A 14,631-nucleotide genomic window follows, 5' to 3' on the forward strand; every position below is an offset into this window, starting at 1 on the left:
CCCTACTAGCAATAACTAAGTTGCATATTAAGTTATTACTGGGACTTTCTTTTCTTAAAAGTTTCGAGAGCTGTTCTCCATTTCCATTGCTGGAACCAATTTCATGTGTTTGAGATCCAAGTTAACTTGCCAGTTCTTATCAGCTGTCATTTAAAATGTGTATCGGCAACTAGGTGTATTCAAATCAGTGGCTGTAATTGGAAAGTTCACAATACTGTTGGTTGTTTTTAATTAAGTGCTGAGTAATAGAATCAACAATTTAAATACTGTATACTGTATGTTTAATATGTGCTTTAAGAGTGCAAAAGCTATTCTCTGATAACGCAAGCCCAGACGCACGAGAGGAGCGCTGAAAGGCTCACGGGTGCGTTGCCAAGGTTTAAATGTCCTGTTCCTGTAAGTGTTCCCTCTTTACACGCAGCCTCAAATGAAGGCCCAATGCCGGCAGCGCCTTTGGCAACCACCTGTGTGCTAAGGGGGCTTGCTGGAACTGGGAGTGGGCGAGCCGTGGGGGCTACCTGTGACGCGTACTGGCGCCACGGTGCTGCCGGTCGGGCCGGCGGGCTCTAGGACCCAGCGCCCCCTCCCTGCTCAGCCCCCCCCCCCCCCGGGGAGCAAGGGCCCTGGGTCTTCCGCACGCGCTGCCGTCTGCCTGATCCATATTCGGGAAGGGGTGGAGCCCTCTTTCTGATTGGACAGATTGTCGCTCCCCCTGGTGCCCCGCCCCGTACCTAGCCCGCGTGCTTGTGTGTGTACGTACGTAAGGGTGCGCGTGACCCCGGGCCGGGCGCTGCGGTCTGCGCATGCGCGCCCGGCGCGGCCGAGGCCAGGGCTGGGACCTTGCTCCGGGGTGGGCGGGGCAGCCCGGGAAAGGGGGCGGGGGCGGGGTAGCGGCGTGGGGACTGATGGGACGGATTCAAGATGGCGGCGGGGCAGCTGGGGAGTGCTCGCGGCCCCCTGCGGCGTCTCCCTCATTCATTGCGGCAGTGATGGGCGGCGCGGCGTGAGCTGGCGGCGGCGCCTCCTCGGCTGGCCTGAGCTTGCCGGGCGAGCGGGAGAGAGCGAGTCCGGGAGGAGGAGGAGGAGGAGAGTCGGGCGAGAGTCGGGCCCGCCAGGAGGAAGGCGGGCGCCGCCGGGCGCCTGTGAGAGGGCGGGGAGGAGCGGCGGGTCGGTGCCGCTGGCGCGGGCGGAGCGGCCATGGCCACCATGGAGAAGCTGATGAAGGCCTTCGAGTCGTTGCGCTCCTTCCAGCAGCAGCAGGGTCCGGCTGCCGTCCCCGAGGAGCCGCTCCAGAGACCGTGAGTGACCCGCACCCGGGGACTGGGAGGGCTCCCGAAACGCTTCGGCGACACCCTCCCCTGCCCCCTGGGGGGAGGCCGCCCCGCCGAGCCGCTGCCGCTCGGGAGCTGCTGACAGCCTGAGGGGGCAGCTGGCAGTCCCCGGAGGAGTTAGTCCCGGGGTGCTTCCCTGTCCTTGGCGGGAGGATCTTCCTGCGGACGTGTCTGGGAGTGCTGCCTGCTCGCTACTTAAGTTTAAGCTAGGAGTAACTTTCTGGGCAAGCACACTCGAAAATGCAGCGGTATGGGTAATGAACGGGAGTTACAAGAATGCTACATGGGTTTCACAGGCTGGTTCTATGAAGGAAAACCTTAGTTTCAGCTAATAAACTGCTGGAAAAAAGGCGAAACCCCCTAAGCATAACTTAAAGCACTAAGCCTCATAAAGCTGCAGTCTGAGCTCTGATGTATCTGGGGGGAGGTGGTGTGGATGTCTGTTTATGAGAAACTTCACTTAAATGCTTGTGCTGTGACTTGCTGTGCAGAGACCTGAGAGGAATTAGTTTAAATATTCCTGATACCTTTTTGCTTTCTTAAACGTTAGGGACAAATGCATTATGTCCATGAGATATTCAGGTTTCCCATGGGGAGGCGTTACTGGAGGACAAGGACAAGGAGCTGTTCAGTACCACAGTGCTGCCCCTTACATTTGCATCCTCTAAAAATAACTTCTATTGAGCAGATGAAAAGACACGAAGATTTTTACAGGGTAAATACATGAGTCACGCTGTTGCTTTTTCTCCAGCTGTTAGGGAGACAGGAGAAGCAGAAGGGTTGAGGAGCAGGTAACTTCTAAATTGGCAGTTTCGTAGTGTTTTGGCAGAGGATACTAAGCACTGGAGCTGGGCTCTTGGCCACCTGCTCCTACAGTACTTTCTGATATGGATGCCAACTAAACTGTCATGGTTGATACTGCTTGGAGAGTGTTGTCTCAAACAATCTCAATGCATTTTCATACTTTTGGGGCATAATAGATGAAAATACTCGTCTTCTTCATGAGCTAATTGGTTTTAGATGCCTTACTGGTCTGCAGGGACTAATTGCTGTGTTACGTGCATTACGTGCTAGTACTTTGTGTGACAAGGAGGATAGGTGGCCATCTATTTCCAATCTTTCCTATATGTAGTTGAAAAAAAAAATCTCTCTAAAAAGTTACTGACAAGATAGATCATGGTATTTCAAGAGGAAATTCTGAAAATTATTTGTGATGCTTGCTGAGGGATGTTATGCTTGGTTTGGGGGTGTGAATTTAGGCATACACTACTCAAAACATGATAAAATTAGGATTGTAGTTGTCCTTGTTGACTTTGCTTTGTGTTTAAAAATAGGCTATATGTTTTCAGGAAGCTGATGATATTGCATGCCCCCAGGAGCTCTACAAATTCAGTAACAGCATTAAGCCTCATAAAAGCCTGTGAAAGGATATTGTGACAGTCTTTACTGAAGTTTCCCAAACTTCTAGTGAAATACCAGCTGACATCTCAAATGTAATTCGCAATACTGTCTGTGTGTGTTTGTTTTTGTAATGGACTGGAAAGGAAAATTCCCTCTGTGTTTTCCTTGTGTTTGGGTAGAGGTGTTCATCTTCATTGTGGTTCTGTACAAATAGCACTTAAATATTTTGTAGTTCTATGTGGTAAATTCCTATTGTTCTATCTGTTTATTGTTGTGAAAGGATGTGAGCTTACTTATGGGTAATGAAAGAATAAATTAATTGGTGAATATCATAGCATAAATGCTACTGACTTGCTCTTTGTTTCATTAGATATGTTTGGCATTGTCCATTAGATCAAAGTTGTCCTGTTACATAAATTAGATGAGTGAGAAACTGTCGTTCCTCAAGTTATAATCTTATTGCTACAGGTGGTGTTAGACATTTTTTTGTTAGGCTTTGTTGCTACAGTAAAACAATCCACCTCTACCTTTTTTTTTTTTCCCCCAAATAAGCTACCTTAATTTACAACAGAACAATGTTATCTCTACATGATTAAAAATAATAATTAAAAAATCTTTCCTGTTGGAGTGGGCAAAAATGGCCTTTTAAATATTTTTTCATAGAAACTGAGCATTCCACATCTGGTTAGTGAATGAGTCCTGCTAAGGACTGTCTGTCTCCTGCTACGAAATGTTTTCAGATCATAGAGATTGGGGTAGAGAAGACTTAATTGTTTACACAACATGTATTGAAGTTTTTCTTCAGTTTATTGTAAGGCAATGACTTCTGAACTCTTGATAAAACTGATTTCCTGGCTTTACTTTTTTTTATTAGAATATTAATTTAATTCAAGCTTTTACCAAGAAGGTAAGAGCTTTTTCTGTTTTAAGAGATTTTAATCAGCAATAATAATGTGTTCTGCTTTTATTATGTGTTACATTAGTCAGACATCAGTTTCTGGCTCCCTCTCTTATCTATCTCTTGCTGGTTTTTTTGTTCTATGAAGACTTAGGTTGAGCTCTCTGTTGTCATATTGCTTCTATACACTTCTGCTGAGGCACCTTATTTTCTTCCATATCTATTTTTAGCTTTTTAGACCCTTAAATTTTGGTTGGAGTTGGGTGTTTTGTTTTGGATGACAAAGCTCCCACTAACTTAAAATTTGATTAGTATGATGTAAAAATTCAGAGTTTACTCAGTGAAACTAAAAAGCAGATGGGCTCTCACACAACATTCTATATTTTATGTTTTATTCATTTTTACCTCTGTCAGTAAGCTGAGAGAATGACTTTCTAATGTTTATTCTGGAAAAGTACTTAGCTTTGATTTGATTAATCCAAAGGTAGATTTTTCACCTTTTCTCTTGTCAACTTGTTCTAATAGTTAATTATTGTAATTGTTTTTTAATTGTGCCCTATTTTGATTTTTTTTTCTTACCTTTAATTCTAGCTGGTTTTTTACAGCAAAAGGTGTTGCAAGAGCCAAAGTGTTGTCCAGCAATATGCATTCTTCTAAGCTCATGAATTCTTCTGTTTTTTTAATGTTTGACTAAAGCTGTGGTTGTAGGTTGGTTCATCAGTGCTGTATGTAGAGGTATCATGAATTTTTTGCTTAACTGAAGACCATGTGAACTGCATGGATAATACATATTGCCCTGCTTCTCAGTGGTGGTTCCTAGGTGGTTTTTTGAAGTTACCATTTCTAGGGTGTGTTGTAGACCTGTTCTAGTTAATTTGACTATCCATCGTTGTCTGTGTTACTACACATTGTTTGAAGCGTCTGCCATATTTGGGCTTAGTTTGTATCTTGATCCATTCACATTTCTGTTTGTTGTTAATAGAATCTTTTTTGAGTTTCCCATTACTTTTCTCAAGATTAATGTCACGCTGTTTGGCTTGGCCTTTTTTCTTAATGCTGGTTCAGCTTTAGAGCTTCTGTACTCTTTTTACATATCCTTAATTCCAAGGCCTAAAAAATTATCATCATTGACCTGCATCTCTTTGTAGCCAGCTTCAGGCTCAGAGTACAGAATTACCTGGGCTTGCTGGTTTTACATTGTTTATTAATCTTTTTGGCTAGAGATTGTCTGTAGAAGTATGCAGAAGATTCAACTCCTCTGCATGTGAGATGAAGCTTTCCTGTAGATAACTGCTACTTCCAATATCTCCTGCTTTCTGTTACTCATCAAACTGAAATGACCTAACCCTTGGGGCTTGCTCCTTAAGCTCTCTTCTAAGAAATGTGTGATGCTGCTGTTCTCCCCTTAGGTATGCTTATCAGCAGTTTGCCTGAGGACTTCATAATACTTCTGAATAGAGGCTTTTTGATTTGGGGTTTGGTTTTTTTTAATAAAGTCATGCGTTCTGTCTCTAGAAACTGTTCTGTTATCCTTTTCCTTCTGTAGGCCAGAAAATATGTGTGCACATGATGTACATTAAGTGTTTGTCTTCCACCTTTTCTTTCATTTCTTAAAAGGCTGATTTTTTTAGAAGTTGAATAACCAAATGGCAGATAAAAGATTCAGTACAACAAACTTGGTTGAATGTTTGTTCATCTTTCCCTTTGGATAGTAACTGATAATTAGTCTTCATGTCTAGTTTCTGTTATTTCAGTTTAAATGGTAGCTTGTTACCTATATGCCTTCCTTCTAAGTTTTCATGTAAAATTTTCTCTAGTCAGTACTTTTTAAGTGAGATGGTGGATTCAGTGTTAGGTGAGCTTTCTGTTCAGAGAAATCTGCCGAAGAGGTTGATCTGTACTATTCTGAGTAGTATTGAACACTACTGCCTGCCTTGCTCAGGGCTATATTATGTGTGGATAATAAAGAACTTTATTCTGAAAGCAGTCTCATTCAATATCTTTAATATGTTTTGTATCTGAAATAGTGAGCTTATGGGCAAGTTCAGATGTGCCTGTTCTATTCTTGGGTTGAATGTGTACTGAAAATGGTGCTCATAAGAGATGTGGGCAATGCTAGGTAAAATTCTCATAAAAGTTGAAATTATTTATTCAGTTTCTTAGATGCCTGTTCACATCAATGGTACTTAAGTTGCAAAATCAGTTGGACATTTTTGGAAGTATTTGCTGTTATGTTAGAGGTGATCTGAAAGGGCTGTGAAAGACTCTGTGATGCTTTTTCAAGATAGAGGGAGAGACACTTTACATCTTGATCAAAGTCAGATTGGCTACTCGTACTCTGCCAGTTGCTTAAGAACACAAGCCATAGAAGAGACCCTCTTTAAGGAATGCTGAAGCTTACCTAAACAAAATACAGCCAAATTATAACAGAAAAAATGGCTTTGTTCAGAACTATTCCTTAAACTTTTAAAAAGAGAAAGTATTTCAGGAGTAAGATGAGAGGATCCTTGGGAGAAAAACTGAAATCTTAGAAGCAAACACTTCTCAACCACTGAATTCCAACCTGATGGAATTAAAAGGATAGGTGTGCTTGCAAAGAATGACTTTTTTGAAAAACTGTACTGTTATTTGAGCTAAAGCTCTTAAATATTACAGCTTAGTTCTTCAAAAATTTGTCTAACAATGTATGTTGACTTAGCTTAATTTAATGTGCTTATTGGCTACTTGCTGTTGGTCCTTAATGTTGTGTTAACTATATTAATGTATCTCAAGGCTGTTCACATAATTTTCCAACTTCTAGTTCAGAAATGTTGTTTTGCTATTTGATGGTTTTGCTGCTTTTTGCTAAGACAGAAAATTAAATGTTAAAAATAGAGATGATTAATTTTCACTTAGAAAACAAAAGGGAGGATTCTCTATGAATGTGAGTGGAGCAGGTACCTCCTTGTTGCGAAACAGACCCAGGAGAGCTACCTTTGGGTGTGCAGTTTCCTGCACTTCTGCTTTCCTGGAAGTGATTCTGCGTCAGTAAAGAGTAGGAGACACTGTGAGATTTTACTTAATTGTATGCAGTCATAGTTGTGAGTATCTCTCTTTTTTTCAGTTTCTTTGGGGGAGGAACAGGGAAGAAGCTTCTGTTCTAGACTCAGCCATAAATGGTTATAGGAGCTTATATTACATTGAAGTGAATGTTAAACAAATTTTGCGAAGTAGAAGCTTTTCATATTGCACTCTGCCTTGCTTGTAGGTATGCATTCTTTGTTTCTGTGAATTTTATTCTCTTTGTTTTATGCTTATGTGCTGCCAGTTGACTAAGCTTGGCCTTTCTTGGACTATACCAAGTGTTACTATAGGGACATTATTCTTGAGGGGCATAGACTGTGCCTAGAACTTTGCTATTTTTATAATTATGTAACCATTTGGAGGAATGTGGTATATCATAGGATTGCCTCAGTGTCCTTTCCAGTTCAGATACAAAATGATCGATTTAATAGAACTCTTAGATTTCAAGAACTTGCCAGACAAAAAAAGGCTGAGGCCATATTATGTGTGAGGAAGGTCTTTTTAAAAGTGGTATTTTTAGGTCTGCAAGACTTGTTCTCATGGCTTATTTTCCCCAAACATTTTCTTTCTGTCAGTTTCTGTATTTCAGCTTTGTCTAGGTCTGCTCCAATTTTTCCTTCCTTTCCCTTTAGTCCTCTTAATTCTGCAGGTTTTTTCCCAAAATACTTTCTCAGTGAAGGTTATGGAATTAATATGATATTCCTTCTAAGTTTGTAACCTTCCCTTTGCTCATGTGCCTGCATGCTCTCAGCAGCAGTTAGTGTATGAAGTCCTGGTACTACAGGTAGTTGGTATACAGCTGTTTATACAATGACCAGAAGAATGCATCTTTTTCTTGTATAATCATTAGATGCTACTCTAGCAAGAGTGTTTAAATGGTCATTGCTCACTTTTGAAGTTTTCTCGGACTCATTATCATTGTGTTCTTCTTTTAGAAAGAAAGAACTTTCAACTACCAAGAAAGATCGAGTGAATCATTGCCTAACAATATGTGAAAACATAGTTGCTCAGTCTTTAAGGTAAGACAATGTCTTTAATTTATTGCATTAATGTGAATAGCTACTTTGGAGTGTTAGTTATTTGGAGGCTTCCTGTTATTTGCTGATTTCAAATGCTCAACTTCTGTTTAAAACTGAAGTGGCACAATTTTTATTTTTTTTTTTTTAACAACGCCAGATCTAAGAAGTAATTTTGTTTAAGCACTGGTAGAGTAGGCATTATCTTTCTAACTCAGACAGAGAAACTGAGGCACTGAGGTCAAATACCTTGCCAGATTATGTAGGAAGGAGCAGGGAAATGATCTCCCAACTCCTAATAAAGTGCTTTAATCCGCTGCATGTCTTCTCCTATTGTGTAACTGGGTATAATATATGTGTAGTTAGATTAGGAAACCCCCTCAAAAATAGCATTGGTGTTTGCTTTTTGTAGTGCGCATTGTAATTTTCTAATTTTTTTTTATTTAGAAATTCTCCAGAATTTCAGAAGCTGCTGGGGATTGCTATGGAACTCTTTCTCCTCTGCAGTGAGGATGCAGAATCTGATGTCCGGATGGTTGCAGATGAATGCCTTAATAAAGTTATTAAAGTAAGAACTTTCATGTACTGTGCTACCAGATTTTACCTCCTCTTGATGCAGTATCCTGTATGAATTCACACTGATGTTCTTTTAGTTGCTTTTCTTATTGTTGATAATATCTCATAACGTAAGAGGTTAAGTAAGCTTCTTTACTGTATGTGCTCTTAGGAGAGCTTTTTATGCCTTCTTTTTATGTCTTCTGTCATTCATCGTTCTAATCTATTCTTTTCTTCAGTCATTCATTAACTTTGTTCTCTTCAAACAAGAACATGGGCTTTTCTAAAATCATCTTGTGTGGGAGGAATACTCGCTCCATTATTGTTCTGTAAACATAAAGATACTTAATATGAGGAAAGGTAAAGATATTATTAAAAAGCTGACTGAAAGACATAGTGACTTTTCATTCCAAACTAGTAGTATGCCGTAATTCAGGTAGTGTGATTTGCTGAGACTTGGAGGAAGAGCTTTTAGGCAATAATTAGGATAAAGATGGTGTTCTGGAGATTATTACCCTACTGTGATCCAGAAAGAAGGGCTTGTTGGAGAACAGCAGGCGGGCATTCATATGAGGTCAGGCAAGGTCTAAATCTTGATTCAAAGTATATTAAAATGAACTTTTTGAGTAATTGCTGTGAGCTGCTGCTTTCAGCACAGGTTTACCTTCACCTGCCTGTTCTTGTTTCTTTCCTGTTCTCTGAAATACTTGGCCTTTGAGTCAATGTAATGTACCTACATATCTAGTTGATGCACAGTTTAATTGCTTTAGAAATATGCAAATAATTTTCTTTACTGTGAAGGGGTGTGTAGAAGCAAGCAAACAAAACAACCCTATTTCTGTAGGGATTTCTCTCAGGTAAGTTCTATTTGGTATCCAAATGAGTTAAGTTTTGGGGGTTCTGCTTATGGCTGAAAGTTGTATGGAGAAAGCTTACTGATTATGTAGTGTATTCCATAATGATAAGGAATGAGGAAGTGCGTCTTTTTGCATTGTTTTTGTTTTGCCCTGTAGCACTTTGCTCTGTTCATTCCAATTTAAATGTTTTTCTGTTTGCAGGAGTTTAGGACTCTATGAAATGCATATACCATTGTGTAACTTAATTTGCTTTAAATGATACTCTGAAACAGTTCTAAAGAATGAAAACTTCTTCTTTCCACCAAACTCTTCTGTAGGCTTGGTATAAAATTGACCTCTTTAATTCACCAATCTATTTAATATTATTGCCTTCTGGCATGTGTCAAGATAACTTGAAAAACTTTAATTTTTTTCAAATCTTTGTATGGTAGTTTGTTTTGTTTTAAAGATTAAAGTGGTTTTAAATGATGGAGTCTTCTATCAGTCATTAAGCTTGCCAGCGGTCACAGCTGTGAAATAGTTGTAATATTCCAACCACATGGAAGTATCAGACTGTTATTGAAGCTGGTCATAGTTTATATTTTGTTTCTATGTTTTATGCTGTGTGGAAGCAACTTAGTCTTTAGGTAGATGCTCTCATGTATAAATGCAGAGACAAAAAGATGTGCAGTTTTATTTTTGGTTGTGCAAGTAGCAGTGATGCTCGTGGTGAGTGTAACGGAGGCGTCAGGCCCCTAAGCTTGCATATTAGTCAACGTTCAGCTTTTCTAGTACCTCAGGCATTTTAGAGACTAACTCTGTTGCTAGAAAGATGCTTTATGTTTTCTGTCTATCAATATAAGAATATAGATGTAAGCATTACTTGTGTAACTGTGTGTCTATCTGGAGTTTATACTCATTAGTATAATTAAAACGCTAATGCCTCTGTGTAGAAAAGGCTGTAAGTTGAAACAGCAAATAAGTTTATGTAAACACTGTAGGTCATCTTTAAGTATCACTACACTTACCTGTCAGAACCTCACAGACAGCATAAATGGCTCAAAGTTTAAATAGCTTTGGTGATAACCTTTATTTAAAAGAAAAAAATACCAAGTTGGGAGTTAACAGGTTTCTGTGGGTAAGGTATTACTGAAGCTGTCTTGTTTCTGAAGCTGATGTACGATGTTGTAGTATTCTCTGTGCTAATGATAGTGGTGGGACTGTTCACGCAGACTGGAGTACAGTTGGTCGCAGTAATTGGGATTTATTATTTGTAGTAATTTAGAGTTGACTATGCCTATGACTTTTTCTGATTAGGTTGACTTTTTAGATTCTAGCCTGCTAAAAATACAGGTATACACTAGTAAAAAGAGTTGCTCCAGTTGAGTGTGTTTTAAGGACAACTTACCCATGAAGCCACATAGCGGCTGGTGCCTTTTTGTGTTGCTTGATAACCTTATATACAGGGACAATGAACTTCCCATAAAAACAAAATTTTGTGAAGTGAGATTTATCCCTAGCTACCTTCATCTAGGCACCTGCAGTTAATAGTTGGGGTGCTTATGACAATATAAAGATACAAGCCAGACAAGGTTTTTCAGGAGAAGGTAATACTATTTTATTATAATGACTGGTATAATTGGGGAGAATGAAGTTTTGGGGCATACAATTTTAGGCTAGGGGAATCGTGCTCTGGAGGAGCCACAGACACTTCACTGACCATCCTTAAGCAGTTGTGGCCTCTATATCAGCATGTGCCATGTAAGATTTTTGTAGTCATCATGAGTAATCCTGTGAAGATGTGAGCTTAGTGGTTGGTGGTCAAGTAGGCAGACAGAAAATCAGAAATTATTGAATTATTGGTCAAGGAATAAAGAATGAAATACTAAATGTTTTAGCACTGTATAAATCCACAATGCAGACACTTGCACACTGTATGAAGCTCTCATTTCATCTGAGGAAGTGCTGGTGGAAATGTTCATAAATAGTAGTATGCACTAGGAAAAAAAAAGGAAGAGAAAGGGTAATCATATGTGTACAAAATATTCTGTAGGAAGAGATTATATACAGTGGAACTATTTTAATATTTTTTTCTTCTGCTATTTTAAAGATGGAGGGAGATGATTGGTTGAGGTGAATAGAAAATTACTGCTTCTCGGTGCTTACTTACATGTACCCTAGTTCTTAGCCAGACTGCAGGTTCAGACTACAATATATGCTCTGTCACAGTATGCTTGATTAGATCCTGGGATGTGATACTTCTGGTGTCCAGAACACCTTGTGGTAATAAATGGATGCAGAAAATAGACTGATTCATGAAAGAAGGAGTTTTCAAGGGCTGTTAAAGGTGTGGGAAAAATACAACCTCAGTTTGAGAAATAGTAGGAGGCTGCTTGATGGTGGGGAATACCTCTCACTGCTTCGGAATACTATTTTTGTGTTCTAATATTCTATTCATGAGTATCTATTCCTGGCAATTGCCAGGAAGCATGTTAGGTTGGCTCTGCTTGTAATCTGATCCCATCTGGCCTTTTTTAGGTAGAATGGGTAAAGCAGTCAATATTAACTGCAAATAACTGTTAGAGTTTATGGAATTTGTCTGTGTTTCTGTTTTGTGTTTGTGTGAAAGATAAAGGTGTCTCTCTTCACTATTTAGCACTTTCCTGGTTATATATCAAATATATAGGGGCAGTTAGATAGTTCTGTGCCTTTTTTGAAGTGGTTTTATTGCATGTGTAACATTGTCCGTGTCAAGTGCCTCCCCTCTGATACCGTATGTTCTCAATGCATTTTATTGCAGGCTTTGATGGATTCCAATCTTCCTAGGTTACAATTAGAACTGTATAAAGAGATTAAAAAGGTGAGTTTTTCTTTCATGTCCTTTTGAAATATGGTATTTAGTAAGTGTTTTAGTATATTGGAATGTGGCATTAGTGTAAATAAATAGTGTATGTCTTTCAAGATCAAGGTCAAAGCTTCACTTTGGAAGTATTTGTGACTGTTTAATGTATTATTCTACCCAGTTCCTCACTATTGGTCCCACTGTTTAGATTTAACCACTCCTGAAAGGTTATCTGGCAGAAAATGTGTGAGCATTTGGTGTGAACAGCAGTCTAAGTTACCCTTAGCGACTCTGCACCCAAACGAATAAGGCATATTCATGATGTTTGCTACAGTGACTGAGCTGGAAAGAATAACTTCAAGCAAAAGGGTGGTGAAAAGTAGGTGGAGGACAGTGACATTCTTAATTTGACATAAGTATTGGAGGAATCATTTGATCAAGACCTGAAGTGACCCAATACAAGTTTTAACTACTTTGTGGCTGTCTGATGTGATGCTTCTGTAAGAAGCATAAGTAAAAATACTGAAGCGTCTCTTTTTGTACCAAAAGTCACAATTTAGTTATGTCCACGGGAAGAATTTTAGTAATAGCCTTTTTGAAGTACATGATTATGAAAGAAAAATGCTGTTTTCAGGACAGTATCACTGAAATTATGTCTCTTGCATCTATAAACATATAGCAAGGCTTGTATAGAGAGAAAATATAGGTGTTATTTGTCAGACAGTAATGCTATTGCTATTTGTTCTATTTCTTTGGGAATGATAGAACTCTAGAAAATAAATAACAAAAGCAATGTGGATAGCTTTTCTTCTGTCAGATGTGGACTACTTGTAGGCCCTGTATGAACATCTTACTGTATTGTTGTATCTTAATGTCATGCAAAATTTTTGGGGGTATGGAAATGGACATCTAGCTAATTAACAAAAAACAGCCAACATAAACAAAAACTACTCTGAAGTTTCTGCACATTATGACCAGGTGCAGGAGGAAATATTTTGTTGTTCAGGTGGCATGTTCTTCTTGAATAGTTGCTCTGAGATTCATGGCAGAGGCAAGAGAGAGAGGTAGCAGGCATAACAGAAACACCAAGCACACTGAATTTTGTTTGTGCATCAGTTGGATCATTTTAGGAGCCATGCCAGAATATGTTGGTTGGCTCTGAACCAGAAAAATGCACATTTTGTAATTCAGATGCAAGTTTTTTTTTTACTTGTCATGCTAACAAGACCATGAGCCTTTGATATACTAGCTAAAGAAAATAAGAAAGAAATGACAGTTTCTAAAATCTCAACTCTGTCTTCAGAGGGACTTGATTTAAAAAGCATTTGGTTAGGTTCAAACTACATTAGGTACACAATTTCTGCTAGACATTTATTGACTTTCATAGTTTTCTGTATTTCCAACAATACTGAGGAGCTTTGCTATATCCTTAGACACTAGGTCTAAATGCATTCTGGGTCAAGTCAGGTGCACAATTGAAGGTGTCAACACAGACAAATAGATACTAAACTTCAGGATGCAAGCCAGTATGAAGTGGTACTGATCAATATGTGGATTTTTTCTTTGGTATGCTCAGGAGCTGAACATTATTTATTTGCATATCTCCACTGCTGTCAATTTTATGCTGCATTTATATCTCTGCAAGTGTTCCAGTGATTTTTTAGACTCTCATATCATCAGTGTTTCTTTGTTGGTTGGTGCCTTTCTCTGTGGTATTTTAAGCTGATTTCAGCAGAGTGGAGATCTCAGACATTTCCTTCTCTTTCTTGGTGTTCCTTATTATTCATTTTGGGTCACTTGGAAAATTCTTAATACCAGACAGAAAAACGAAGGCATTCATGGAGCTGACATGACTTCCTTTTGACTGAAGGAAATTTATGGCTTCCAGACACCTTACATTTTTATCTGTTTAAGTAAAATGGTATAAAACTGTATACTGTTGTATATTATAGGTATTTTTTAGGAAATTATTTTGCTTGATGAAATGTAACAATTGCATACTCTGTCTAGAATGGTGCTTCCAGAAGTCTACGTGCTGCACTCTGGAGGTTTGCTGAACTTGCCCATCTTGTTCGGCCTCAAAAGTGCAGGTAAACACATCCTAGTAATGAACTTTCCAAAGAACATTTAACAAAATACAGATGTTAACAAAATGTTACTGTTCTCAAGTTTTAAATATATAATTGGGAAGGTGGAAGAATTCCTGTCACATTATTATCTCTGAAGTAGCTTTATTTGATTAGCTGGTTTTCTTTTAGCAGAGTTTTAGTTCTGTGCTGTACAGGACTCTGGGGGAAGGGGGGAAAAACTTGTGAAGACAATGACTTTTATTTTTTTTTTAAGTGTATTATTCTCTTTAGTTGTATCTTAATGTCTGCAAATTGTATTCAGAAGGCTGTTGTGGTTTTTTTTCTACATTCTGTGTAGGTAACAGGTACATTTTTTTATGATTTAGTAATACCACAGAATTTGAGTATGAATTAAAAATGTTTAGATGGGTATGGTTGTTCTGATCTCAAATTAGTTTTTCTCCTTTGCCATACTTAGGCCATACTTAGTGAACCTTTTGCCCTGTCTAACACGAATAAGTAAGAGACCCGAAGAATCGGTACAAGAGACACTAGCTGCGGCAATACCAAAAATTATGGCAGCGTTTGGCAATTTTGCAAACGACAATGAGATTAAGGTA

At 39.0% G+C, this 14,631-nt stretch overlaps 1 protein-coding gene across 3 annotated transcripts in view; it reads left to right on the forward strand.

The window, feature by feature from the left end:
* Positions 1-921: 921 nt before the first annotated feature.
* The window catches only part of HTT (huntingtin), an 87,107-nt gene continuing 73,397 nt past the window's right edge, over positions 922-14,631 (forward strand). For all 3 annotated transcript variants that reach the window (XM_075022194.1, XM_075022222.1, XM_075022249.1), the window contains exons 1-6: positions 922-1,298; positions 7,629-7,712; positions 8,157-8,277; positions 11,901-11,960; positions 13,953-14,032; positions 14,490-14,628. In XM_075022194.1, the coding sequence (XP_074878295.1) occupies positions 1,198-1,298; positions 7,629-7,712; positions 8,157-8,277; positions 11,901-11,960; positions 13,953-14,032; positions 14,490-14,628 (585 nt within the window). In that variant the 5' untranslated portion in view covers positions 922-1,197. The remainder of the gene's footprint in view (positions 1,299-7,628; positions 7,713-8,156; positions 8,278-11,900; positions 11,961-13,952; positions 14,033-14,489; positions 14,629-14,631) is intronic.

The sequence above is a fragment of the Buteo buteo genome, chromosome 1 (genome assembly GCF_964188355.1).
Source record: "Buteo buteo chromosome 1, bButBut1.hap1.1, whole genome shotgun sequence".
Classification (NCBI taxonomy): Eukaryota; Metazoa; Chordata; class Aves; order Accipitriformes; family Accipitridae; genus Buteo; species Buteo buteo.